The sequence below is a fragment of the Plectropomus leopardus genome, chromosome 2 (genome assembly GCF_008729295.1).
Source record: "Plectropomus leopardus isolate mb chromosome 2, YSFRI_Pleo_2.0, whole genome shotgun sequence".
Taxonomy (NCBI): Eukaryota; Metazoa; Chordata; class Actinopteri; order Perciformes; family Serranidae; genus Plectropomus; species Plectropomus leopardus.
Window position 1 is genome coordinate 30,424,541 of NC_056464.1, and position 27,331 is coordinate 30,451,871.

The window sequence follows — 27,331 nt, forward strand, 5'->3', positions numbered from 1 at the left end:
AGGTAAAACACTTCATTTTTTAGTTTACGTCCATAGGTGTAGGCAACAAAAGCACATGGTTAGGTTTAGAGAAAAACATTATGGCTTGACTTAAAATAAGCACGTTTATTATTATTTAACACCATGAATTGGTTTCACAGGCTCCCGGGTGAAAGTCTCGTGTTTGTCTGACCCATCCACCTCCTCTTCCACCCATCTTGTAAGGACTCTTGTTTTTTATACTTTGGTAGTTACCGGCAACGTGTCTGACACCGAGATCCACTGAAAGAGCAGCAGTATTTGATGGGTTTGGCTGTTGCACACTGTGTCAGAAATAGTGGCCGCCTGGTACATATCATACCGCTGTGAAAGGTGCCTTTCAGCATTGGTTTCTGATGCTGACACCACTGACAAAGCACAAGTATTTGATGAATTGGGAGCAAGAAAGAGCTGGATAAACAAGATGTTAAATAGTTCAGGAACAATCTTCTGTTTCATAAGCACGTCTCCTTAATTTTGGTATTGACAGACTGTTTTCTAACCACTTTTCTTCTTTTAATAACAGCTCATTTTTGACAGTTAACATTACATTATAAAAGGTGCAGATTTCATTGCAGTTTAATTGTAGGAGGAGATATTCTCTGGAAGCTTCTTAAGAAAAAAAATATGGAGCTCAGTTTTATACTAAAAATAGCATCAAAAAGTAAAAAAAAAAAGCCTCCAAGATCAAAGCTGGTTCAGTTTGACAGGAAGTCATGCAAACACACACAGACACGCACACACAGTGCTAAATATGTCATGCTTTCCCACACAAACATTTCTTTACATGTCATATACAGGGGAATACTTTACTTTAATTTTGTTCCCTCTTCTTTCACTCTCATTTTTTTCTCACCATTTCTATCTTTTTCTCACACACTCATGCACACATACACACTCATTTCTTATCAGTCACACCAAGCTCAATGCAGAGCCCCGGGGCGATAAGCCTGAGCATGAATGGTGTGTGAGAAACCCCCACCTCTCTCCTCCTGAGCTCCTTACATAACACATAACCACCGAGCCCTCCAGGGGTTTGCCAGCGACACACCGCAGGAGAGTGTGTGTGTGTGTGTGTGTGTGTGTGTGTGTGTGTGTGTGTGTAAATACATGTATGCAGCGATCTCCACCTTTCGTGAAATCCACAGGACCTGAAGTGGGGAGGAATCACGCGCCTGCTGTAAAGCCTGATAATATACAGCATGTTTTATTCACACGAGTGCATGATGGGATATCACTGACAGAGCACTTACCATTAGACGCTCAATCACAGTGGGACATATCTGCGACTGTCCAACACCGTTATTTTTCCGTCACGCAACGTTTTGACAGAACATTAACGAGTATGCACGCATTCTCACAGTCATTATTGTATGAGCGATGTGCGTCTGTGTGGAGCAGCTCTGACATATTACATACCATTAACTGCAGAATTATACACACAACCATTTTAAAAAGCCAGTACGTGGATGTTGAAGGCGTTCTCAGAGCCGATAAGTTCAAATATTTGCGCTGCGTGTGTGTATTTTTAGCCCCGATAATGAATGCAGGCTTGTCACCAAGATAAAATGAGGTTTAATATTCTAGATGGAAAGTCATCTGTTGTTTGGCCTTCCTCATTACTTCCAGGTCTTGAATCCAAATGCTGCAAGGGGAAGGGTGGCCTGCCCTCTGTCGTGACTCATTTAAATGCTAAGGATGCTTTTCTTCCCTTCGTCCCTTTCATTTTTTTGCTCATCTCATCTCAATTTCACCAACGCCATTTTTTCCTTTCATTTTACTGTCTCATTATTTCCTCTCTTTCTTCTCACACTCCCTTTTGCTTCCTCTCCCTCTCTTTCCAGTTTTTGTACTGCTTCGCCACCTCTCTCCTCCTCCTCCTCATTCACACAGCTGCATCTCATCCCTTCCCTGCGATGTCAGTTTGAAAGTAAAAATCACCTCCAGCTCCTTCACCTGACACTTTTGCCTTCTGCAGCGCACCATCCACAGGGACTTCAAGTGATAAACAGCACACTGAAAATAGACTTCTACTGTGCCATTGTATGTGAATTGATGAAGTTGTACTTGACAAAACTATTCTGCATTTGTGTAATGAAGCGCGCTAATGAAGCACGCTCTCAGGGCAGCGCGGAAACTCCGTTCCTGTCAAAACCAATTTCCTCTCAAGCCCGAGGTCGACTAAAGGCCAAATCCGAGTTTGACTGTAGCTTTGGGAAGAAACAGACCTAAAGTGTCCTTTGCAGTCAGCGTCTCGGGTATATTAGCAGACTTTCTTAAAAATGGGAAAATAGCTTCTTCGCCACATTCCTCAGGCTCAGACATAATCACGACATCTTCGCAATTATTCAAGTTTCGCTAACATTTCCCACTGCCTCAGAAGGAAATTGTCCCTTTCTGATATGTAAACTGTCTGCTGTTGGACCTCATATAGACAAGACAGATGGCGCGGCGGCATAATCTGACGTTTTTCTACTTGCACTCTTGGAGGCCAGAGGGCGTGTGTGAAAGTTTGGAGGTACAGGCGCTGAGTCCAGGCTTCATAGAGAGAGACAGTGTTAACAAACCAGAGTACAACGTATACTGTATCAGAGAAACTCTCAAGCTATCACAGTATTAGGTTACCTGCACTGCCTGAAAGTGGGACAATAAAAGAGGCCACAGGCTCTGGGTCAGTGGGAAAAAAGATGCTGCATATCCTGCCAACTACAGCAGAGCACGGCTGCCTCCAGTGCCTGTCCACCAATCAGGTGGTGATTCAGACATGAGGTCATCAGTGAAAGAAGTCAGGCTCTCTGGCAGACTGAAAGCTAAAAATGTTTGTCTTAAAGGTCTCATTTTGTAAAAAAGTCTGATTTTCAATATTTTTCTAATTGTAAAGCAGGTATAGGTGGTATGTCAATTATGTGAAAGTATCAAAATGATCAATCCACAGAGAAATGCACACAGTTCATATTAAGAAACTGTGCTTTTATGTGAGCTGCCGAAATTTAGGTGAAGTTGTGATGTCACAACTCTACTACACTGCTGTTTCATCGTCTCTACAGCTGCAATGACACTGAGAGCGTATATGAGTAAGACCTACACTGTAAAATCTGACAAATTTATCTTACTTAAAATAATCTTGATTGCCATGAAAAGGAAAGTAGATGTAACTATCACTCTCTAATTTTTAAGTGTATTGAAAATCTAGCTATATTTACAAGTGAAATAACCTTGCTCTTTCTAAGTGTTGAGCAACTTCTGTTAACCAAGTTAGTATGACTTAACTTACGCATCAAAGAGGATTTTGCCATTAAAGAAGTTAGGAAATCTTCAAGTGCTGTTTTGTTAAAATGTTTAAGAAAATACAAATATACAACTGACTGGTTTAAAAACCAGGAGAATACAGATATCTAGCACAGTGAACTTGGTTTACTGAAGTTGCTAAAGCTTGGAAAGATTCATTTAATTAAACTTAGATATAAAGTAAACATAAATTAAGTATAATAATTGTATTTACATACATTTTTTAAGGCATTTGGTTTCCTATATTTCTTAATCAACTTATCAGATTTTGCAGTGTAGTAATGCTGACAAATCGGAGCAGATTGAGCTTTCTTTGGAGGGGGCTTAAAGAGACAGGTGCTAAAACGGAGCGTTTCAGACAGATGGTGAATACAGATACATTTAGGGCGACATGAGCAAAATAATGTGTTTTTTGAACATAAAAGCATATAAACATGTTCTAGTAGAAACCCCCGAATACAAAATGGGCAGAATATTGGACCTTTTAAGGAATACTTCACCCACAAAATGATTTTTATCTCAGTTATTCATCCTGTCTTATGGTGAATTCTTGAATAAAACGTTGCTTTTCTCACCTGCTTCCATAGTGAATGAAGAATCCAAAATTGAAGAAAATTCTTGATGAACTGAAGTAAAAAGGGTCCTTATTTAACAACCGGAAAACTATATCAAAAACATCAGTTAATTAACTGTCTTCCATCTCATGCAGTATAATCCAACTCTTACTCAAACCCGTTTGACTTCAATTCATCAAGTTTTGTCTGTTTGGTTCACATGGTGACATGCTAGAAAAAGATTCTCCACAAATTAAAGGTAACACAGGGAGAGTAATTGATATACAAATGGTCATTTGACATTTAATCTGCACATCATGTCAATGCACATTTGCATCCAGATTCATTTACATTTGCAGCAAATCGAAGTGTGACCTTCTGAGATGAGTGCAAACTTTGCAGGACGGTCAAAATGATCCTCTGTGTTTGTGACAGCAGCTGATTGATGACATTTGTTAATGTCTCTGTCTGCAGTGACGCCCAGAGGGGCAGTGAGGAATAAAAGTAGGCCACTGCTAAAAGTAAAAGTGACAAAATAGGATTTCATAAAAATAAAAATAAATTTCACCTGCTAGCTATATGTCAGGAAAATGACAGACCATCAGGGAATTAACCAGAAGACAGATGTTAAATAACCAGTCTCGCCAGAGACAAAATGCTTGAGTGAGTTTTGAAAGGTCACAGTTGCTGCTGTGTCCTGTCTGGAGCTTGTCGCAGCCCAGACAAAAACATACGTCTTACTGAATCTGAGAGAAAAAGATAAATCAACAATTTCAATAAAGTCCATTCAAATCCAAAGAAAAGGATAAAATGACTTAACTGAATTTACAAAAGCTCTCCCTGCCTGTTACAGGTTTTTCTCTCACACACATATGCAATAAGAGATTTACCACTGTTACACCAAACTTATGTACAATCACTATTCAGGGGTTTTATTGACTTATTAATTACTGTTAAACATGTTTTTAAAGACAAAATCAAGGCTTTTCTGAAAAAGAATGTATGTCTCCTTCCACACTGTTGTCATGAATCTGTTTTTTTGTTTATAGTGTTATAGTTTATATTTGTTTGGAGGATTTCTGTTTTTCCTTGTTTTATGTATTTATCCATCTTTACTCTGTTTCCTGATTTATTTTGTAAATTATCTCCTCATGTGTCATGTCAAACTTTACTTCCTGTCTTTGTCTGTTTTCTGTAACAGCCTCCTTGTATCACTCTCATTAGTCCTTCCCTGCACACCTGTTCTGTATTATCCACGTTTGCTGCACCTTAGTGTTACCTACCACACCCTCGTTGTCAGCCTGTGTCTCCCTCCTTTTGTCTGTGCCCGCCTGCTCCAGCTGTGTCTTATTCTTGTTATTAGCTCTCTGCGTGCCCAGTTCCTTTGTTCTTTGTCAGTTCATCTTCACTTTTTGGTTTGAAGTTCTGCTTCGTACTTTCACGGGTGGATTTTACTCTTTGTAATACTTCTCTGAATTAATCCAGCTGCCTTTTTCATTCTGTGCATTTGGGTCCAGGCCTGCTACCTGCTCTCCAACACCATGGCATGCATATGTAAGCCAAGCATTACCTTTAATGTATACAAGCTGCTTTTTGATTTATTAGTATGTCTAAATGGTAAAATTCCTTTGGTGGCTGTCCTGTACAGTTATGTGGCGCTTCAGTGACTCAGTATGCGACAGACTACCTCTGTGTGGCTGCTGCCCACATCAGATAAAACACTTAAACAATTACTGTCTTATCTGCTGTGGTGGGAGAAGAGCTTGTGGCCTCATTATGACCAGATTAGAGCGAGGAACAGTCCCACTCATTCTTCACTCCTGATCATCAGTCCACCGGGCCCTCAGGTGACACTAACCACATTACAGTCTTCTCACAGACAGACGTGATGACAGTCCAACACAACCGGCTGGGACTCACCATACCTCTCCTTTATTATAAGTCTCACACCTGCTGGTTCAAGATACCCAAATAAAACTAATTTTATTAATGTAGGAAATGTGATTTCAGTGCAAAAACACCAAAACAATGACCACTGAATGACATACAGTATCAAGAAAAAAAGAAGTCACTGTTATTTGCAAAAGTATAAGTTTAATGTATTATTATTAAATGTATTGGCGAAGTATTTTAGCATTAAGGATATCAAAAGTAAACCCCATTAAATAATTGAAGTCATAATACAGTCAGAGCAGAACAGGGTTAATGAGGTCGATAGCATCCATGTTTGAGAGTTTAGAAAAATGTGATGGCACTTTATCAGCTAACATTTGGATTTAAAATCAAACATTTGGGTGATTAAATAATTGTAAAAAATAAAATAAAAATACAATAAAATGTATCGAAACAAAAACCTTTAAACAATGTTAACGATAAAAGAAAAGTTTATTGAATTTTAATTTAAAAAATCAAATATATGAATTCAATTTATACAACTTTTTAAAAATCTGTAATGTACTTGATTTAAAGTCCCACTCTCACTGCAGAGAGATGTACAGTACATGCAGAGCTTAACATTTTTAGACTCGTGCTAAACTTCTTAAGTCAATCATTAGACCAGTCAAAATGCATCTTACACAAGAAGTGATGTGGAAGCTTGAAACCTGTAAAACTTGTGGGAAAAAAAAGAATTGCTAATTTGTAGATTCTGGATTTTTTAATGAAAGTTTATCATTTTTTTATTTGAAAAAAAAACCATACATTTTTTTTACATGTTTGAAAACATTTCAAGGGATTGTTAAACGTATCAAATTACAGTTTGTAGTTTAAACAAGATATAATAATAATAATAATAATAATTATTATTATTATTATTATTATTATTATTATTATTATTATTATTATTAATATATTATATATTTATTATTATTATTATATATTATTGTTATTATCAATATTATTGTTATTGTTGTTGTTACCTCAAAGGTATATTTGGCATTATGTGCTGCTTGTTATTTAGGCCATAACATTATATTAGGAATAAGCTCAAATCATTGTTTTTATCAATCAGGCTTTCATTTATAACCAGTAACATTACAAATAAATAAAGTTTCTGTAGATAACAGTAGCTGGCTATCATAGCGGAAATGTTTAATTAGCCAGTTTGTTTTTTCTACCGCTGCTGCTGAAAATGTAAACAAGTTACTAAGAATTATATCCAGGACAGACCAGCCTAAAACTAATTGCAAACATCAAAAACGTCAGCAAATGTGAAAAGCTCAACCCATAACAGCTGTCTAAAAATACTGTGGAATAAATAAGTCATATTTTAAAACATTGAAGAAGTGACTCAAACAATAAAAGCAATGATCAGCAGTGAAAAGTCAAAAAGAGCAGCAGTGTGAGTAGGAGCTGTTTGAGGAGATGGCACTGATTTTTGCAGTCTGCTCTCACATCTCCTCCTCATGCTTCTCTTTCTGTCTCCGTCGCTCTCTTTCATGTGCAGACAATGTAAAAAGACACTCAGAAATTCAACAATAGCGTTTGAAAGAATGATGAAATCTTAATGCTGTCTTTGTACTGTCACACACACTATCTCTCCCTCCATTTCTCACTTTGTCATTTTGTATTTTTCTGGCCCATTCTTCCACTCGCTGCCTGCATCTCTCTCTTCCTCTGCAGGGCAATGAAGGCTGTTTGTGTTGTGATCTCCATTCTAGCATGCACATACATTTCTTCCGGTGTTTTTTATTCCACTCAGTACCGCAGTTAGATTAGAGTTGTCATTGACTGTTTGAATGTGCTCTGACAGCTCCTGACAGGTCCGGTGGCATTATGATTTATCTAATCAGCAACCAGTCAGCTTTAGCATTTGGCATCACTGTAATTTGGTGTTGTCCTCATGTAAACTCCATCGCAGGGTATACTGATATTATGTACCAAAAAGGCTGACACTGCTATGATCACTGAGAGGAAATTAAAATGTAGAGAGTTAACTTCCAAAAGTGGCTATCTGGCAAAAAAGTGGAAATGACTTTTATTAAATGACATATGACATAAAATTAAAACAATGTGTGGTTTTCTACAGCTGGTCAGTTCCCCACTGTCTAAAATGTCTCAACAACTATTGTTGCATTACAGTTGGGTACTTAAATAATACAGCTGTACTTTAAAGTTATAAAATCAGTTCAGTGCATGTGCTTGACAGTTTAATCCAAACAGTTCCTAACAGGTTTTTATTTTATTTTTACAAAAATAACAATGCAAAAAAACCTAGAAATATTTTTATATGGCTCTTATAACAGTTCTACTCAGTGCAGCATTTGTTTTTTTCAACAGAATAAACAAACTAAAATGTGTCTTCAGAAACTGAAAAATAATAATAAAAGTATAAAAGAACTACCAATGTATAATATAATCATGTCAAAGTAGCAAAACTGGTCACAATTTCACTTATTAGCCTACAGCATTTCAGTAAAAGTAGTTCACCAAAAATGAACAACAAAAATTTCAGTTCAACTTTTCTACTTATTGGAGGGGCATTATTACAATAAAACCTGAATATCTGCCACAATTCGTGCTCTCTGTTTACGACACCTGTTTGATGGCGGATCTGAACACAGGATCGGGCGGGGCACATGCTCAGTATAACTGATCTCAGTCAATAAAAAAATGCATTGATTGGGGCCTTGCTACAGTTTGTAACCTTTTTTTTTTTTAAAGGAGTCTTTAATACAGCTGTCAATCACAACTTGGGATCTGTGGTCAAATGTTTAAACAAGGCAGCGCTGATCAGATATTAATCAAGCTTTTGTTACTATATTGTCTATTTCTTTCCTCAAATGTTTTCGAAAACATATTTTAGTGTCCTGTTCAGCTGTAAAATGAGACTTTTACTCCAGCGGGTGATCTGTGCTTGTTTTTTGTCTTGTTTTTGACTGTTTTCAACATGGTGGCCAGGTCACAAACTTTCTCATTTTACAGTAAAATAGCAGCCGTGCATTTTTGCAAATGCCATCTGATTATCTGTGTCATTTAGTATTGTGTGGACATAGTGACAGTTTCATCAAATGTGACATAAACAAGTTACCACCTGCAGCTTTGGAGGCTGAGAAACTCAACTCTTCATGTTCACAGTTTATGTAGAATTTGGTAAACATGATTTAACTCTCTTCTTCCTCCTCCTCTGTCATTTCCCTTCCCTCTCTGTGCAGACCATGCTGACTGCCATCTCGATGAGTGCCATCGCTACCAATGGAGTAGTGCCAGGTGGGTGAGCAGACGCTGGCACCACACAGTCATCACTGTTTGAGTCTGTCCGCTTCTAAAATTCTCTTTTCACTGATTGCTTTTGGCACATTACACCCAGCGCAGCTTGATATCCCCAGAAACATTAAAAGCTTTAGTCTGGGATCTGGTGCACTCTTACTCGTCGTCACACAACATTATTTACACAAAATAAAACAGCCACCAAATGCCTGAAATATGAAACTGTATGTTTTTGTATCTGTATGCAGACACACTGGTGTACGCAGTATATTTTATAATGTAGAGTTTAAATAGTAATGATGGCCTGTGTCTTACTAGTTGGAGTGCATGCAGCAGGGGTCAGAGCAAATTACAGGCTTGTGGAGAAGTGGAAGTGTACGCCAATTATAACTGTCTGTGTTATAACTGGTACCAGCCTTTATGCTGCTGCAAAGTGCTGATTAACTTCTATTTATTTATGTTCTGTTAATTTATTTGCAGGCTGTTTGGAAATTCAAGCACTGTGATAAAACACAAAGACAAAACAATTAGTCACAGGAGCAACAAAAGCAAAATTACAACTATTGGAAAGTAATGTGAAAAAATATAATAATGTTCTTTATTATATCAATCAGTTCATCATTATCAATCATTATCTTAAGTAAGTGTTTAGGTAACATTATTATAGCTTCACAAATGTTGAGTTTTTGACTCAACATTGTTGAGTTCTTAGAAAATAAATACTTTGGGTTTTTGGCTGATTGCGCAAATTCAACAACTGTCAGGCATTATTTTGAGTTTGGTAACATGATGATAATTTTTCAGCACTTTTTTCAGTTTACAGAGAAGATAAATTAAAAATGTACAACTTAACATTGCTGGGGATGTTTCGGTTTGCCGCCCAAAAATTGTGGATTTTCGAGCTAAAAACTATCAGTTATTAAACTTGAATTTAAGTGGTTCCTGTGTGTCTCTTAACTTAATTCATTTAACCTTTATTTTAACTCAGTAATAATGTGGAGATTAATGTAGAGACCTCAGAACTACGAAGGCCCAAAGGTCCAGAAAGGTAATATTTTTTAGATCGTGCATAATGATGTTGTGGGAATTAATTTTTTTCTTTTTTGTTGGAATAAATAATAGAAGCCAAACTGTAATGCCCTACCAAGGCCGGACAGAAATTAAAGTAAAAATAAACAAGAGATAAGATGCAAGAAGACATTAGAAAGGATACAGATAAAAATTATAAATTAAAACAAGAATAGCTGGAAGTTGGAGTAAATAATAACAGGTGGTAAATAATGGACAGTCATGTACAGAGAAGATGTAACTGAATGTAATCCCAATTCGCCAAATAAAACTACTAATTTACTGAGCATGTATGTATAGATGCACATTGAAAGAGTTTATTAAATGCATTTAAATCATATGCATACTTACATAAAAAAAAATTCTGTTAACACTTGTGTTTGTGTGCAGCTGGAGGCTCCTACTACATGATATCCCGTTCGCTGGGCCCCGAGTTTGGGGGAGCAGTGGGGATCTGTTTCTATCTGGGGACCACCTTCGCTGGAGCCATGTACATCCTGGGGGCCATCGAGCTCCTGTTGGTGAGAAGCATCCTCTCTCTCATGCTTTACTGACACTATCAAGGTGTCTGCTTCATCATATCAGTTTTTTAAGGGTTACATTTTAGTGCCATTGACAATATTAACAGCTTGAGCTCACCAGGTGTGGTGACTCAGTGATTCTGAGGCAAACAAACAGTTGAGATGTCGCTTGAAAGAGAGGTGACGTCGACAGGAATGTGCTATGAGTGTGTGTGTGGCTCAGTGCAGCGTTGATTCAGCCCAATATGTCGGCTCAGTCAGCAAATGTTTACATGATCAGGGGGCTAAACCTTGATGACAAATGTTCAAATTAGGCATCATAGATATAAAACTGTGCATTTCTCTGCAGCTTCATGGCCTATTTCTCACCTCAGATTTATTCTGAGAGTCTGGTTAATAATTGATTCGTTTCCAGAACAGCTGCCATGTTTTCTCAAACCAGAAATTAGAAGCAAAGACCACTGACAGCTCAGCGAGTGGGTTGATGTTGATGCGAGTAAAGGAGACCCTCTTTTGTACAGCCCACTTGAAAACGACATCCATTTCAAGCCAATTCATCCACGGTGTTGCCAGACCACAATGAGCGAGAGGGAAAATGATGGGATAGCTTTGCCAGGTTAGTCAAGGATGACCACTCGATTCACAGCTTTTCCTCCTGCGCAGTAAACTCTGCAACATCATGCTTTGACGGTTTGTCATAGTGATATCACTCTCAAGAGGAAGGTGATGTCACTGAGCATCAAGTGCAGGGCTGCCGTGATTGAATATGACCCCTTAGATTAAATTATGTTGGTAAAACATAAAAGATTTGGTTCCACGTCGCTCCAGTCCAAAACTGGTGCCAGTATTGGAAATGGTTCAATGATATGAGGCAAGGAGCCAGACAAAACCAGCAGCACAGAGGCATTCAAAAACCAATCACTGATGTCTGCTGAGGATATGAGTAATCTTTCTTTCCTTTTCTGTAGCCAGGCAAAAGTATCATTGATATTAAATTGTCAGATTGAATAATGAAGCCCAAATGAAAATGGTAATTAAGTTTGATTATCAGAATATATCCGGCTTCCTTTGAAGAAGACAGTCTGTTCATGCAAGCCATTGTCCGACTGACATATCAGATCCATTGATCTCGGTTTCAGTCGACAAGTAAGCTGCGGTAGTAGTTTGTTAGAGTTAACAAATAGACATTTTTCACCAGGTGAGATGAGAAGATCGAGACCCGCACTCACATGTACATACGTTCAATAGCTTGTTAGTAGGTTGAAAAATCCATTATAGCTCAGAACAAACAAGATGTTACATAGTTGTTAGTGGGGCTGGGCAGTATGGGGAAAAAATATGCAAATATCACATAATTTTTTACCCCAAAACTTTAAATTCATATAGCAGTGATGTTGTAGTGCTGACTATTGTCAAAATATTTACAGAATGAGATTTTTGATAAATAATCATCAGTAATGTGGATATAATGACTTAGATGGTAAAGGAAAATAATAAAACAGCTAAAACAGGAAGCTCAGAGAGCCACATCACTTTACTGCAATGCAGCCTCTAAAACCAGAAAAAAAACTAACGATATACAAAATGTAAGACAATATCTAGTCTCTGTTATATCCATAAAATATCAACATATTGCTCAGCCCAAGTAATAAATGAGTTTTAGGGCTGTACAGAGGCAGGTTCTGATGCCTACAGACAGAGCTCAGCTCTCTGTTTCTCCATGTTTTCAGTGTTTATGCTAAGCTAAAATAATGTGTGTGGTCTTGCATAGTCAGACCTTTCTTGTACCGTGCCAGCGTCAGAGTAAGTCCTGGCTGAACTCATCATAATTTCACTCTTGTGGGTAAAAAAAAAGGTCTGGGTTGTTTGTGTTTCATTTAATTCAATTTGATTTTATTTATAAACCCCATTATCACAAATCACAATTTGCCTCAGAGGATTTTACAACTACAACATCCCTCTGTCTTTATACCCTCACAGTGACTAAGGAAACAGTTCCCAATGGAGAGGAGAGAGGGTCATCCCTTTGCTAACCCAAATTTAGCAAATTTTGTAAGGCAGACTATGTTTTGGCTATCTTAAGTTATGCACAAACATGACAGTGTTATCAGTCTTCTCATCTAACTCTCAACAAATGAAGCAAATAAGTGCATTTCCCAAAATGCTAAGCTTATCCTTTAACGTTTGTCATGGCCGTAAATATACAGTATGTATGTCTTATCAATTTGACATAAAATATATATTTTTTAAATCTCTCTTTTGATATTTAAATCAAGAGATAACTGAACTTTCTTTTAAGGTTTTTATCAAAGTCTAATTGAACAAAATGTAATCCAGTAAGACTTTTTGACATCACTGTAATCTTTGACAGCACAATGCAGTGCAGCTAGATTGCTGTGGACTCTGACTCTGTCAGCGCAGTAAAGTTAATGAATTGGCAAATGTGAATAAAAAACCTTTGCTCCCAATAAAAATGAAACCTAGCAGTGCATCACTGTGTGCCACATGCCTCTCCTTCAGTTTATTTTCCTCCTCAAAGCTCTTTGAAGCTATTTTTTTCTGGAGCTGTGTGCTTCAACGTGAATTCTGATCGGTTGATGAAATGCAGAGATCTTTCATCTCGATCTTCATTCCTCTCCTCCTCCTCCTCTTCTTCCTCCTCCTCCTCATCTGCCTTTTATTCTACACTCCTTCCACTGCAGTCCCCCTTGCTGCACGGACTATTGGGTAATTATGCAAATACTGCATTAGCGAGCGATCAAGACACTGGCGGAGTAACAAGACAATTCCTTGAAACAGCTCTCATCACTTTGGTCCAGTGTTATCAACATACCAGAGTGTGTTTTTTATTTATTTTATTTTTTTAATTCTTCCATCTCTCTCCTTGTGGATGCCTCTAATGGATATGCAGAGTTTGATCATGCCTGGAGGTTAATTCTGTCTTCTGGGTCAAAGCTGGCTTATTTTCCATTGTAAAATAACAATCCCTGCAGAATTGTAAGGAGCGGATCTGGAGAAGGCTGATTTGAATATGTTTCATCCTTCCACCCAAGCCAAGAACACAAACTGATGCTGCTATTTTAGGAAGCATGAACAGTTCACAGTGAAGCAGGAGATTTGTTTGCCTAGTGATAATGCTGTTCTTAGCATCAGATCACTCTCTCCAGCCAAATGACCAAAGTGAGCCCCGACTCTGTGCTCGTTTCAGTTTTATTTCAACTCCGTGCTCAGTTTTATCTCCTCTTTAGTGGTGATTCAACTGTTTTGGGTGAAAACCAGATCATTTTTTTTAGAGAGAAATTCCCATGCTTATGTAACAGCTTTGACATGAATCATCTAAAGCTGATGACAGATACTGACGGGCTAATTAGGGGTTTACCGTTTTATATATGATGGGACTATTCTTAGATTGACCCGTAGTAAAAATGTAATAATGGCAGTTAATTTTGAATATTAATACCATGCTTGAGTTCTTTAATTAAGCCAAATTAAAACAGCAGAGCGGTATTATGTGTGCTGCTTCAAGCTCCAGTGGAGGGCTGTTAATGTGAGCATCACATGTTTTCACACTTCACAGAGTTGTCCTCCTCACTCACCTCATGCTTTTCTCACCTCTCTTTTATTATATTTCATCTTTTTTTTTTTACCCAGAGTGCAATTTATTAAATCCAGCAGTAAACAGTGAGCTTGAGGAGCAGGCTTATGACCCAAAATGTGCTGGTTTAAATCCCCAGACACGCTGGGGAAAAGTGAGGCGGGAAAGTGGATGAGTAACACTCCCTAAACACCTACCACCAAGATGCCCTTGAGCAACTATGAGATTGTATAGAACTTTTATGAGAAAATTGAAGGTGTGATGTCCCTGGATATATACAGAGGCGAAAAATGATAACATAATCCCTTTATTTCAGATCTACATAGCACCCAAAGCGGCCATCTTTCCCCTGGAGGGCCTGGAGGGTGCCGAGGCAGAGGCCGCTCTGCTGAACAACATGCGCGTCTATGGGACCATCCTGCTCACCTCCATGGCCACGGTGGTGTTTGTCGGCGTGAAGTACGTCAACAAACTGGCCCTGGTATTTCTGGCCTGCGTCATTCTCTCCATTCTGGCCGTCTACGCCGGGGTCATCAAGACTGGCATCGAACCTCCTGTTTTCCCGTAAGCAGTGAATACCATCGCAGTCCAGCAGAATATGAGCTGGGCCACAAAACACAACCAAAACTCTGAGAGCCAGGCAGAGAAACACCCATGGTCATAAAAAAACTGGAAAAGTCATGAAACCCCATTTCACAAGGCCTTGGAAAGTCATGGAATTAGCAGAAATCTTTTAAAGTGTTGGAAAAGACAACAAATTTTGTTGTGTGTAATTAAATTGTTACACTCATCTTCTGTGGTAATCTTTCACATGTAACATGCAACAGCGCAAGGCAGTTTTTGAGATGTTTTGACTTCATTTGTGTACATTGGGATAATATGGAGATGCGTCATTTACCTTTAAATACCCCTATTAGTTAAAATTGAGCTGAACCTGCAACACAGTAAAAAATATGGTCAATAAATTGCTTATGAATCAGGCACAATATGTAACCTAGATGTCTGATTTTCAACCCACTTTAGCCCTTGTGTGGCCGAGACGTCTAGACATGTCTTGACCTGCAAAAATCACTAAATCAATCCCCTTTGGGGAGAAAATTGTTGTTTGAGACAAAAGCTTGACATTCAAAACAAATGTCATCCTTTGACTAAGAGCACTGACATTCATTTTTTTTGCTAAATAATTTTTTTCTCTTTACTGCAGTATTTTCATCTGTAAAGTTGTTGCAACATAAGCTGCCAAATTAATTAAATTGAGTGGATTCAGATCAAATTGTGTGAGGCGGAGCAAGTCATCAAATTATAGTTTCAATTACAATTTATGAAAACGAGATAACTGAGATAAAACAATTGTGCTGCAGTCCCTTTCAGAATGATGCTTTCGTTTGGCCTTGTGATATAAATCCAGCACATCCCTTTACTTTCCAGAGTTAACTCATTCTCAGCCCGTCTGTGGCATGTTAAGTTTACCCAGAGCCTGTTTTTCAGCTGTATTATATTTAAGTTAAAAAAATCCACTGTTAAAAATTTGTTGTTGTTTTTTTAGAAAGTTAAATAAATGTGTGACATTTTCAGATTCAATGAGTAATTTTCGTAAATAATCATGATCTCAATACTGACCAAAATGATCACGAGTACGATTTTTGCCATAATTGAGCAGCCCTAAAAATGTGGGCAGAAGGTGGAATTTTGTGATTCAATATATTATCAATAGATCATAAATTCAAAGCTAATTCTGTGTTTTTCCTCTCTCCAGTGTGTGTATCCTGGGTAACCGCACTCTGGTGTGGAAGTCCTTCGATGTGTGTGCCAAGACCATTGAGACAGCTAACGGGACAGTCACCACCCAGCTGTGGCGCATGTTCTGTGACTCACCTTTTCTCAACGCTACCTGCGACAAGTACTTTGTAGCCAACAATGTCTCGGAGATCCAGGGCATCCCAGGAGTCACCAGTGGAATCCTGACAGGTTGGTTCACATGTTTTGGATAAGTTGCGTAAAGTACACAAATATGTTTGTCTCTTTTGTCTTTTTTTTTAATATGTTGCGGAGTCACTGATAATTATCAGGTGGTGTGTACTGTTATGCAAAGGTAGTCTTTAAGTAAGTTCTGAATATGTGCTTTGTATTTCTGAGCAATTTTCTGTTATTAAAGCATGTGTAGTCAGAAAGGGAAACATAACAATGTCGTCAGCATGAGCAGCTGCAGGGCTACGTGAAACCTGAGGCGACAGAAAGCCCAGGGCTAGCTTCACCTCATTTCTCTTTAGTAGTTTTCACAGGGTGAACAGGAAGCCCTGGGTTAAAAATCAGAGAAAAAAATAATTCACTCCATTTGAAAGTGTTAATTTTTAATTATTTTAAGAGATAGACCCTTTAATTTCACAGTCAAAGACCTCTAACACCAGTTGGCTTCACCAGTAATGATGTGTCCTATTAAATGGGAGTGAATGCCTATGCAAATATGTGTTCTTTAATTAATGTAGATCACTACAGAGATCTGTTTCAACTGAGGGTCTTTTGCCGTTAATTAGTGTCAAAAACATTAATTATGCTTTCATTTATTGATTGAACTTTTCAGAAATAAATCCTGTTTCTCACTTCAGTCAAGGAAACACTTGATTTCGGGGACATTTTTAACTTTGTTGGACTACGGTGATCTGCTTTATGAATGCACCTGATCATTGCCTAAAGCATTGGACACTGTTTACCATTGTGCTTTACAACTTATTACTGGCTGTGGATACTGCGTCCACCACTGCACACTGTACACTGCTGCTTAATGGCCTTCTCTGTCCATCCGCAGACTCTCACACCATTTGGTTTTTATATATATAAGAGTCTTATTTGGCTGGGTCCCTCTTATTTGTGTACATAAATGTGTAAAAACCAGAATCAGTACGACCTGCGCGGTTACACGGTCCCCAAGGTTTGCACAGAACGTTGCTAAAAAGCTTTTAAATATGTCGCCTCTTCTACTTGGAATAACTTGCAGAAGGACTTAAAATTGTCTGAGCTGATGACTGTGGGGGAATTTAAGTCACTTTTAAAACATCAAGAAAATAGCACTTTCGATCAATGTGACTTCTACTCAGATGTGAAGTGAAACTGATTATTGCACATATTAATGTATTTGATTGTTTTGTGTTGCATTTTACCTGGAGAGTGTGCTCGCTCTTTGTATTGTGTGATAGTTGTATTTGTCTGTCTTTGTCTATTTTAAGCTGCCACCTTGGCCAGGTCACTCTTGGAAAAGATTTTAAATCTTAATTAGTCTTTTAATGGTTAAATAAAGGATATATATAAACTTGACTGTTTAGGAGGTGAGACCTTTTCATAGGCGTTGTATGTTTGAAAGACGTTGCTTTATGACGACAATATTTGTGCCATGCTTTTGTTTTTCGGTGCTAGCCCTGAAGAGTCACAGTTCAAGCACTTGGTTGGAATAGGAGACAGCAGGAGACTATATTTGAGCCCAGGCCTTTTGGAGCCTATACAAAGCCATGTCTGGTGTACAGTTTTGTTTTGTTGTAGCACAAATGTAAGAGCAATAGTGTAACTATGCAAAGGTAGAAATTACAGATGAATTCGATAGCTAAAGTGAAACAGGTACTTTTAGATTTAGTTTAGTCACAATTTATATGTAAACCGGTTGGCAAATTGGAGTTGGAGCATGTTAACGTCCTTTTTTGTCTACAGGAAACCTTCGCTCAACTCTATTATTTCCTATCATCCTTCCAGAGAACCTGTTTGGGAACTACTACGAGAAGGGGGATCTGATTGCCAGAAAGAACATGGAGTCAGTGGAAGACCAGGACGACCCTCTGACCAACTCAAACCGCTACGTGTTGGCCGACATCACCAGCTTCTTTACGCTGCTGGTCGGCATCTACTTTCCCTCCGTGACAGGTGAAAATCTTTACTCCATTTCTTTTTCTAGTATGATTGTGGGGATTTGTATTTAATTGATTATAATTTATTTGAGAGGCAAATGGTTGTATTGTTGAATTTCAGAAGTTTGTGTGTCACACATGTAGGTACCTTATTTGCCCTTGTAATCTGAGGTTGCTGGCTCGCCCCGTTTGTATGTGTGTAAATCTCCTTGACCTTGTTTGCTTCTTGACTACCTTCTCAGGGATCATGGCCGGCTCCAACCGCTCCGGAGACCTGCGTGATGCCCAGAAGTCAATCCCCATTGGGACCATTGCAGCCATCACCACCACCTCCTTAGTCTGTATCCTTTCACTGCTGCCCCCTGCAGGATAAAAAGGGTCACTGCAAAGAAAAATCACAATAATTTTTTTTTTGTTTCACACAATTTTAACATTTAAAGGAATGCCAGTTTTGAGTTATATCAATGAAAGAATAACCCACTGATCAGTTCCTGAAGGAAACTTTAATTTAGATATACTCCTCATATATATATTTTTTTTATATCAGGCATCTAAAATTGCTACAAGGATTCCAGACAGATATCCATATAAACCGTATTAAATCAAGATTCCCATGCTCATGAAAAACCTTGAAATTTCACAGTCATGTTTTCCAGGCCTGGAAAAGTCCTGGAATTGATTTTTTAAAATATTGAAGGTTTTAGAAAAGCCATGGAATTTTCTTTGTGTAATAAAATTAATTGTTACAGTGATCTTCTTGTTAATTGTTGAGACTATATGTTGTTTCCACACCGACTGTGCAATAGTTGCACCACAAGATGTTCGATATCAAGTAAGGCTAACTAACTCCAAGAACTTATTTGCTGCTTGATGTAAAAGGAAAACTTGCGTGGCTTTCATTTTTCATGACTAATACTGGCTAAACCTTCCCCTTTATGACAGGTTACATGTATGTGTGACATAATGTGGCAGCGTTTGTTATGGGAAGTGAGACTCCCCTGCGTGTGTATAGAAAGGTATCGTAACAAGACCCACAAGTGCTATATACACAGTAAAGAAGTGGAAATTGTATCATGGGTTCTTGAAAAGTCATAGAAATGTTTTGAAATGTTTTCCATGAAAATGTGTGGGAACCTTGTTATATGCTCCATAATGTGTCAGACATCAGTGGTCTGATGTTGACAGGACTTGCGGCAAGGATAGTGCTTAGCTCTGCTGCTGTAACAAAAACACTCTGACCTGCAGGGAGCACCATTATTAAAGGTCAGCGTTAAATTGTGAAAGGCCATAACTGTTAGCCTGTCATCGCCAGACCAAATCACAAATGAAAATTACTGTGCAACCTGATTTTCGATTTTTTAAGGGGTGGTATTAACAGCCACAACCAGAAAAAGCAAAGAAAGGTGAGGCAGCGCTGAGCAATGGATAAATATAAACAGACTACAGCGTGCAGGTGAGCTGTGATGGTGCAGCATCAATATGTCTGAGAACAAATTGGTGCAGAGTTCCCGTTTGTGGCCGACTGAAAATCTGTCTGAACAGGAGGGGGATCATCTACTGGAGCAAATAATATTTTTTTACAGATTTGTTTGCTCCCCAGGTTACATTACTGCTACAATACCAGTCTTATTTTGACTTGAGCTATTGTGTTATTTCCTGATTGGCCGAAAGTATGTTTGTATCAAAGGGAAGACATAGCGTGGCCCAGGGATGACGTTTTTCTGTAGGCCAGCCTGGAAGCTAACATCACCCTGGTTCCCTTGTCAAAAAGCCTACGAGATTTTTCCATTGTATTATGGATCATTGACGAAAATAAACTCTGTCGTAAGCAAATATTTACTTACATGTTTTGCTCAGCAAGATCATTTTCACAAATAAACACCACCTTTAGGATTTTTGACGCCTAAATGCAGTCACCAGAAGTCAAAAGCTTTTGCTGGGCTAATGAGAAGTACAGTATGGTTGTGTCACCATCGCTAAGACGCTGTGCGGCTTTGTTCGGCACTGTAGTCTCATTAAGTCACTTGTTAGCAACCGCCTTTTTAAAGACACGTGAAGGCTTCAATGTTTGCTAGTGGGGTATTTACTGATTTATGTTAGGTCGCAGAACAAAACGTGAAAGCTTGTGTTAACCACAGACCTTATTTCAGGCTTCTAACCAAAAACCCATTCAAAAAAACCCACTGACTTTGAGACGAGGGAACCTGAGGTACTGAAATGTTAATGAATGTCAGGGGTTTAGGATGCAATGCTGGGGTTCCCTTTTAACTGTCTTTTCTTAAATCATGGTGGTATGGCTGCTGAATCAGTTCGATATGTTCACAGACTTTTGCGTCTCCCTGAATTTTCTGCTGTAAATTATTGTAAATGATGCAGCACATTATAACATAGAATAATGAAAACAAAAGATTACATAGCATTGTAAATAGTGGAGTTTGACACATTACTCAGCTGCTACACGTGTACAGATGTGATTACAGGCCTCTAACTCTGCAGCAGCCATCTTGAATGTCTTCCATGCATCTCAAAGTAATCGGCTTGGGGTCCAAACAAATGTGATTAGGGCGTCTAATCGCATCAGTGGGCCGCCTATGCAATCGCAAGTTAATAAAGCAGAAGGATATTAGTTACAATGTCATTGATCTCTGGGATATTAGCCCAAACAATATTGATTGATATGTTTCTCAGCAAATACAGCTGGTTTATCAGATCATGAAGTGCATCTTGAGAGGGAAAGATTTGTCATAATCAAGTACCATTAATCACTAGACAGGTCTCTTCTAAGGAACATTCATACCTGATATATCAAAATATTGACCAGTTTAAAAACATGTCACTTGTCTAAGAAAACGTTTACTTTCCTGACGTGAGCCGATCAGACATGTCCAGTGTGGTTCTGTTCGGTGCCTGCATCGAGGGTGTGGTCCTCCAAGACAAGTAAGTCAATCTTTATTTTGCAGATGACAAACGACCCTGAAAATAACTCATTCCAGTCATAAAATTATTGCTGTGAAAAGGATATTTTGCTGATTTTCAGCCAGCTTTGTATCAAAGCAATGTGGTTAGTATGTGTAGATGAACTGTGGTTTTCCACCATCTAACCAGTGCCCAGATATCTCCTCTCACCCCCCGGCGAAACTCCTCCAGATGATATAATTATTGTCATTTGGTGGTGTTTTGCCAGCTCTTGGGGCTGTTGCTCGAACTATTGGCTGTACTTTGGTATTTGCTTATTGCCCGCTGCCAGCCACCACCTCTCTCTCTCTCTTTCTCTCGCTCTCTCCTTCTCTCAAACTCAGACTAAAATCATATCAAACAATAAAACTAGGCAGTGCTGATCGAGTATAAATTTAGGGGTTACATTATATTGCAATGCCTATTTTTTGCCTCAAGTGTTTTCAGAAATGTATTTCAACGCCCCATTTCGCCGTAATGGCGAGAGTTAGTAAATAGGAAGTGGGTGCCACACTGCTTTCTACCCAATAAAATCTAAGGCTGAAAAAACTAAGATCAGACATAAAACTAAAAAAATGACAATCACATATAAACTGCTTCTTTTAACAATGAGATTCTGTTACCAAATTGCATATTTTCGACTTAAATGTTTTCAGAAAAATGTTTTCAGAAAAAAGATCCAGCCAACCGCCATTGTTTTACACGGATTATTGCACGTTACTACACCCATCAGCAGGAGCACAGCATTCTGGTAGTTGTAGGTTTTCTCTCTCTTGAGCAAAAGCACTCTTTTTCTCTGTTTGCTCTGGTCATGTAGCACCAGTTTGAGACAGAGATGACCTAGTTTTATGTGAGGGCCTTCTTTATATTTATGAAATGCTTCTTTGATATGATTTTATTTATTTTTGTTTTTTTTCAACTGTTACCTTTAAAAATGACAAGCAACCTTTTCCCATCTTGTTAAGGTTCGGAGAAGGAGTCCACGGGAATTTGGTGATTGGCACATTGGCTTGGCCGTCACCATGGGTGATCGTGATTGGCTCCTTCTTTTCCACCTGTGGGGCGGGGCTTCAGAGTCTGACAGGAGCTCCTCGTCTCATGCAGGCCATCGCCAAGGATGGCATTGTGCCCGCCCTACGGGTCAGTCTACCCACTTGTTCACACCATCCTAATTTTCCCTTCAGTTCTGATGCTTTCATGTTGAGTGAGTACTGGTAAAGTGGAACAATTAAGCTTTATCATTTCTAAATGTACCTGTTTATACTTACATTTATAAAAATCAACCCTGAGTTCATCAATGGCAAGTATGTGATTAAAATATTTAGGTTGTGTGGCCATGACATCACTTTCGGAGAGGTTACAAACCATATTGAACAACTTTGCGGTGAAATGAATGATTTTATTATTGTGTATTTAATTTATCAGGCCCAGAATTAAATAACAACAAAATGTGTTTGAAGTGTCCAAGTTTGTCAATAAAGGCTTCCCATTTTGATAGTAGCGCCAGCTAAAATGTGGTTTGCGTTAAGGTGTGTTTGAGAAAGAATTATATATCTTTCTTATTCTTTCATGATTATTTCTTTTTTCATTTGTATAGTATAGAAGAGTTCATAAACTATTTAGAATAGTATCACACGAAGGGCTAAAACATTCAGATCATAATTTGATAATGAAGCAGAAGGTAAATTGTCAGAAAGTGTCCCACATTACCAGTATACACTCTAACAGGAAAAACAGTGCTTCAAGCAGACAAAAACAGTGGTGTTAATATGTTTCTGTGTCGTCCCTACAGATCTTTGGCCATGGAAAGGCCAACGGAGAACCCACATGGTCCCTCCTGCTGACAGCCTGTATCTGCGAGAGTGGCATCCTCATCGCTTCCCTGGATGCGGTGGCTCCCATCCTCTCTATGTGAGAACTGAACTCTCTAATTTATTGCCATATTTGAAGAACCAACAGTGGGAGATTTCAGAGCAGCCAGTCCCCTGCTATTCCTTAAACGAAGTAAATGCCAAATTTTATGGGCTCAGGATTTAGCTCATCGCACAAAAGGGCAGGCCGCTTTTCTGCTCTAGTAAAACATATAAATACCCGTAACTGTGACAGACGCTAAGATAACACATTCAATGGACTGCACTCAGCGTGAAATCACTTTACTCTGTCATAGGACATAAGAAAAGCTGTGTTTTAATGAGTTTCTGTGTGTCCTCCAGGTTTTTCCTGATGTGCTACATGTTTGTGAACTTGGCCTGCGCTCTGCAGACGCTGCTGAGGACTCCAAACTGGAGACCTCGCTTCAAGTTCTACCACTGGTCAGTTCAGTGAGACAAAAAGCAGCTGAAGTGTTGTACTTTAAGTCCATTTTCAATGTGTGTCTCTATCCATCTCTGCAGGACGCTGTCCTTCCTGGGGATGAGCTTGTGTCTCACTCTCATGTTCCTCTGCTCCTGGTACTACGCCATCGTCGCCATGGTTATTGCTGGCTCTATCTACAAGTATATCGAGTTTGCAGGGTGAGTGGAGCGTAACCCCAGGAGAGATTGGATTCGCTTGCTGCCTCTGAATTTTGCTGGAAAGTGTGTGTGTGTGTGTGTGTGTGTGTGTGTGTGTGTGTGTGTGTGTCTGTCCATTGTGTGTGTGTGTGGTGTGAGTGCGTGCACGCTTGCTGTGTTTTCTGCTCCTAAATCTGCACCATTGATATTTTTTTTTTGTTTAAAAGTTTAAATGAATGTTGCTGCTCTTGGTTTTAGTTTCACTGTTTGTTGGGGCTCCTGTCACACTTTGCGTTGTAGCAAACCACTTACAGGAAACACATATATTGTCACCTCAGAATTAGATGGTTCTATCTACAGTTTAAAAAATGAAATGATGTGGAGACAAAAGGTGCTTAAAAATAATAATTCTGAAACAAAATTCTAAATAAATTAGTTTTTCTGACATTTTTCCTGACCTTTTTTGAAATATTTTTTTTAATCTACAAATTTCTTGCAAGTTGCTGGTTATTTTTTGTCAAGTTGCTCATTGCCTTGCTTAAGTTTATTGCCTTTTCCCCCATGTTTTCAAAAAGAATCAAATAAAATTGGGGTCAGAGTTCAAAGTATTACATACTTTTGAAAGGTGTTTGAATGCAGCACAAAAAAATTAATTAATTAATGTAGATCCAGGTGTTAAAGGGTTAAAAGGAGGCAAATTTCCCCCTTTAAAAAACTGTTCCGTCACTTCAAACAGTGGCTCTGACCTCTCAGGCCCCCTTTGGCCCCTGTGCGGCCCCCTCAGTAATCCGTCCATGCTTATAATGGAGTAGCGCTGAGCCGTGCACACTGAGTATTTAAGTGCTGTGATTCCCTGTGGTGAGTGACATCATTTCAACTTGACATTTACCAGTGATGCCTAATCCTTAACCACACTGCATTATGTCAAACTGTCGTCTAAAAGTAGATTTGTTTCAGTGTGCTGGCTGTATCAATATCACTTTTTAAATTTTTTTTAATGAAGCTGCAGAAGTATTATTCATGTTGTGATTGATGAATATTTATTGGTGTCCGTCTGTGTCACAGTGCGGAGAAAGAGTGGGGTGATGGGATACGAGGTCTGTCCCTGAGCGCTGCACGCTACGCTCTCATGCGGCTGGAGGAAGGTCCGCCGCACACCAAGAACTGGAGGTATGACACACAGGTCACACAGTGTTGTTTTATCGAATAAAGAAAGAAATAAACATCATGTCTGTACACGCTGAGCGTTTTCTCTCTGTTAATGTGATTCTCCTCATCACAGCTGTCAAACAACAAGTGTTTGTGAATTCATATTAACACATCGACCTTTCATGCTGTTTTTTTTCTTTCCCCCTCCCGACTAGGACTTTAACATTTCTTTCATCACACCTTCATGTGATTCCTCAGCGCTCTCCCTGCCCTGCATCTCTCTCCCTCGACTTTTTTCTGCCCTGTGTTTTCACTTTCTCTCCCCTCTGCTCTCCCCTGTCTTCAGGCCCCAGCTGCTGACGCTGGTCAGCACAGACGCAGAGCAAAACATAGAGCAGCCTCGTCTGCTCTCTCTGACCAACCAGCTGAAGGCAGGCAAAGGTCTCACCATCGTTGGAACAGCGCTGGAGGGAACCTACCTGGAGAACTATGACCAAACGCAGCGTGCAGAGCAGGTAGGGATCTTTCATGGTTCGATAAAAGGATGCTATATTCACTTCCTCTCTGCAGCTTGGTAACATTAATATCTGTGTGGTCTTTCTAGGCGCTGCGTAAACTGATGGAGACCGAGAAGGTGAAGGGTTTCTGTCAAGTGACCGTGTCCTCGAACCTGCGTGATGCCACCTCCCACCTCATCCAGGCCAGTGGACTTGGAGGCCTGAAACATAATGCTGTGCTGGTGTCCTGGCCGCGCAACTGGAGGCAGGGAGACGAGCATCAGACCTGGAGGAACTTTGTTGGTGGGTCACTGGGAAAACAAAAAAAAAATAGCTTTTTGGGGTAGTAGTGTGTTGAAGTGTTGAACTCATGTCCTAAACTAAGAACTGCAGATTTCAAGCACTCCAGTGCTCTGCACACCGGTATCTGTGCTGCTGAAGCATCTCAGCAAGACAAAAACTCTACCAGCTCCAGCTTTAAGCAGCTCATCCTGTTATTTAACCTCTCTGCTGACGGGGGAAGTGAAAAGAAAATCCAACTAATAAGAGTACGGCATGAAAGAAAATAGGAAATATTTGATGGATGCAATGCCAAAAGATGCAGTAACAAAAACATACCAGTTCAGACAACCCAATGATGCCAGCCACAGCCAATTAAAGACAGCTTTGCAAAACAAAATCCAAAACACTTTTAACGTGTAAACACATCCTGTATCTGCGTAACATCTGTGTGTCTCTGTGTATTTGTTGTGCAGAGTTGGTCAGAGAAACCACCGCTGCTCACCTGGCTTTGCTTGTCCCGAAGAACATCTCAGCCTTCCCGTCTAACGGAGAGCGCTTCACTGAGGGTCACATTGATGTTTGGTGGATTGTCCATGATGGAGGCATGCTGATGCTGCTGCCCTTCCTTCTCCGCCAGCACAAGGTGTGTGTGCAACACTGCAAAAAAGATGGTTAAAAGTGAACTTTCAAGTACAGTACAGACAGAATGAACGCTTCACAGAAAAGGTTTTATGTCCGATGTATGTCACATCCTGTCACAACATTTTCTGCAATGTTCTATCAAGTTTTTTGTTTTTTTTATTGATTATTTTGCAAGGGCTGAGGTTAGTATACACATATTTCTTGTGTCTGTTAATGGTTTAATTCAATAAAAATGAAAAAAACATTTAATACTTTGAGATGAAGCTCAGAAATAGTTTGTGTTGTAAACGGGTGCAAAAGATCATATAAAATAAGATTTACAAATGATAAAAAAACAACATAAAGTAGTCACAGAACAATATTTTAAGGATATATCAGCTGTGTTATTTTTGCTGCACAGGTTTGGAGGAAGTGCAAGATGCGCATCTTCACCGTGGCCCAGTTGGACGACAACAGCATCCAGATGAAAAAAGACCTGACCACATTCCTCTATCACCTCCGTATCGACGCCATGGTGGAAGTTGTAGAAATGGTGAGTTTTCTCGAGACTAGAACTACTTTTTGAAGTATCTGTAACCACTTACTATATCAGAAAAAAATACATGAAAATACCTCTAAGAGCTTTAAACTCAGTGGCACTTAGCTGGTTACATAACTGGGGAACCCAGCGAGGCCTCAGGCTTGGCCAGTTGCTCCAGTGAGCACAACTAGTGCTGTGCACAGGTAGAAAGAGTATGAGTGCTCTGGGAACTGCGCTGTATGAACCAGCTGATTGGTGCAAGCTACGGCATGAAATACAGCGTGTGTTCAGGCTCAGTGTGCTCGATTTAAGTGCATGCTAGATGGTTGAACAGAGTGTGGAAAAATGTCCTCCCCTCTCATCTTATAGACATTCAAATTCGAGTGAATGAGTCTGACAATTTTTGTAACTTTTGAAAACCAAAATCCAGACACACTCAGCCACTTTGTCAAGCAATGATCGGGTATGCAGAGGAGGAATTCATTTTCTCTGTCAAGCTCTTTTTTCTTTTTTCATTCTTCAAACAATGACTTGTGTCACTTTTTGTGTTCATAACTAAGTGCAACACCATGAATGCCTGTGGGGAAAGATTGTCCAAAAGTGTGCGCCTTTATATCCCCGTTTGTACGATTCATTGCGTGTCACCCCT

General features: G+C 39.2%; 1 protein-coding gene across 3 annotated transcripts in view; it reads left to right on the forward strand.

The window, feature by feature from the left end:
• slc12a5a (solute carrier family 12 member 5a) overlaps positions 1 to 27,331 on the forward strand; it is a 121,006-nt gene that overhangs the window by 86,688 nt on the left and 6,987 nt on the right. For 2 of the 3 annotated variants that reach the window (XM_042508305.1, XM_042508309.1), the window contains exons 5-20: positions 9,014 to 9,068; positions 10,527 to 10,657; positions 14,569 to 14,816; positions 16,009 to 16,220; positions 17,994 to 18,161; positions 18,388 to 18,486; positions 21,025 to 21,082; positions 22,066 to 22,240; positions 22,893 to 23,011; positions 23,314 to 23,412; positions 23,494 to 23,613; positions 24,658 to 24,762; positions 25,088 to 25,256; positions 25,346 to 25,541; positions 25,994 to 26,163; positions 26,563 to 26,694. In XM_042508305.1, the coding sequence (XP_042364239.1) occupies positions 9,014 to 9,068; positions 10,527 to 10,657; positions 14,569 to 14,816; positions 16,009 to 16,220; positions 17,994 to 18,161; positions 18,388 to 18,486; positions 21,025 to 21,082; positions 22,066 to 22,240; positions 22,893 to 23,011; positions 23,314 to 23,412; positions 23,494 to 23,613; positions 24,658 to 24,762; positions 25,088 to 25,256; positions 25,346 to 25,541; positions 25,994 to 26,163; positions 26,563 to 26,694 (2,256 nt within the window). Of the gene's footprint in view, positions 1 to 5,209; positions 5,415 to 9,013; positions 9,069 to 10,526; positions 10,658 to 14,568; positions 14,817 to 16,008; positions 16,221 to 17,993; positions 18,162 to 18,387; positions 18,487 to 21,024; positions 21,083 to 22,065; positions 22,241 to 22,892; positions 23,012 to 23,313; positions 23,413 to 23,493; positions 23,614 to 24,657; positions 24,763 to 25,087; positions 25,257 to 25,345; positions 25,542 to 25,993; positions 26,164 to 26,562; positions 26,695 to 27,331 lie in introns of those variants that run through there. The other variant, XM_042508317.1, reaches the window with a different exon arrangement.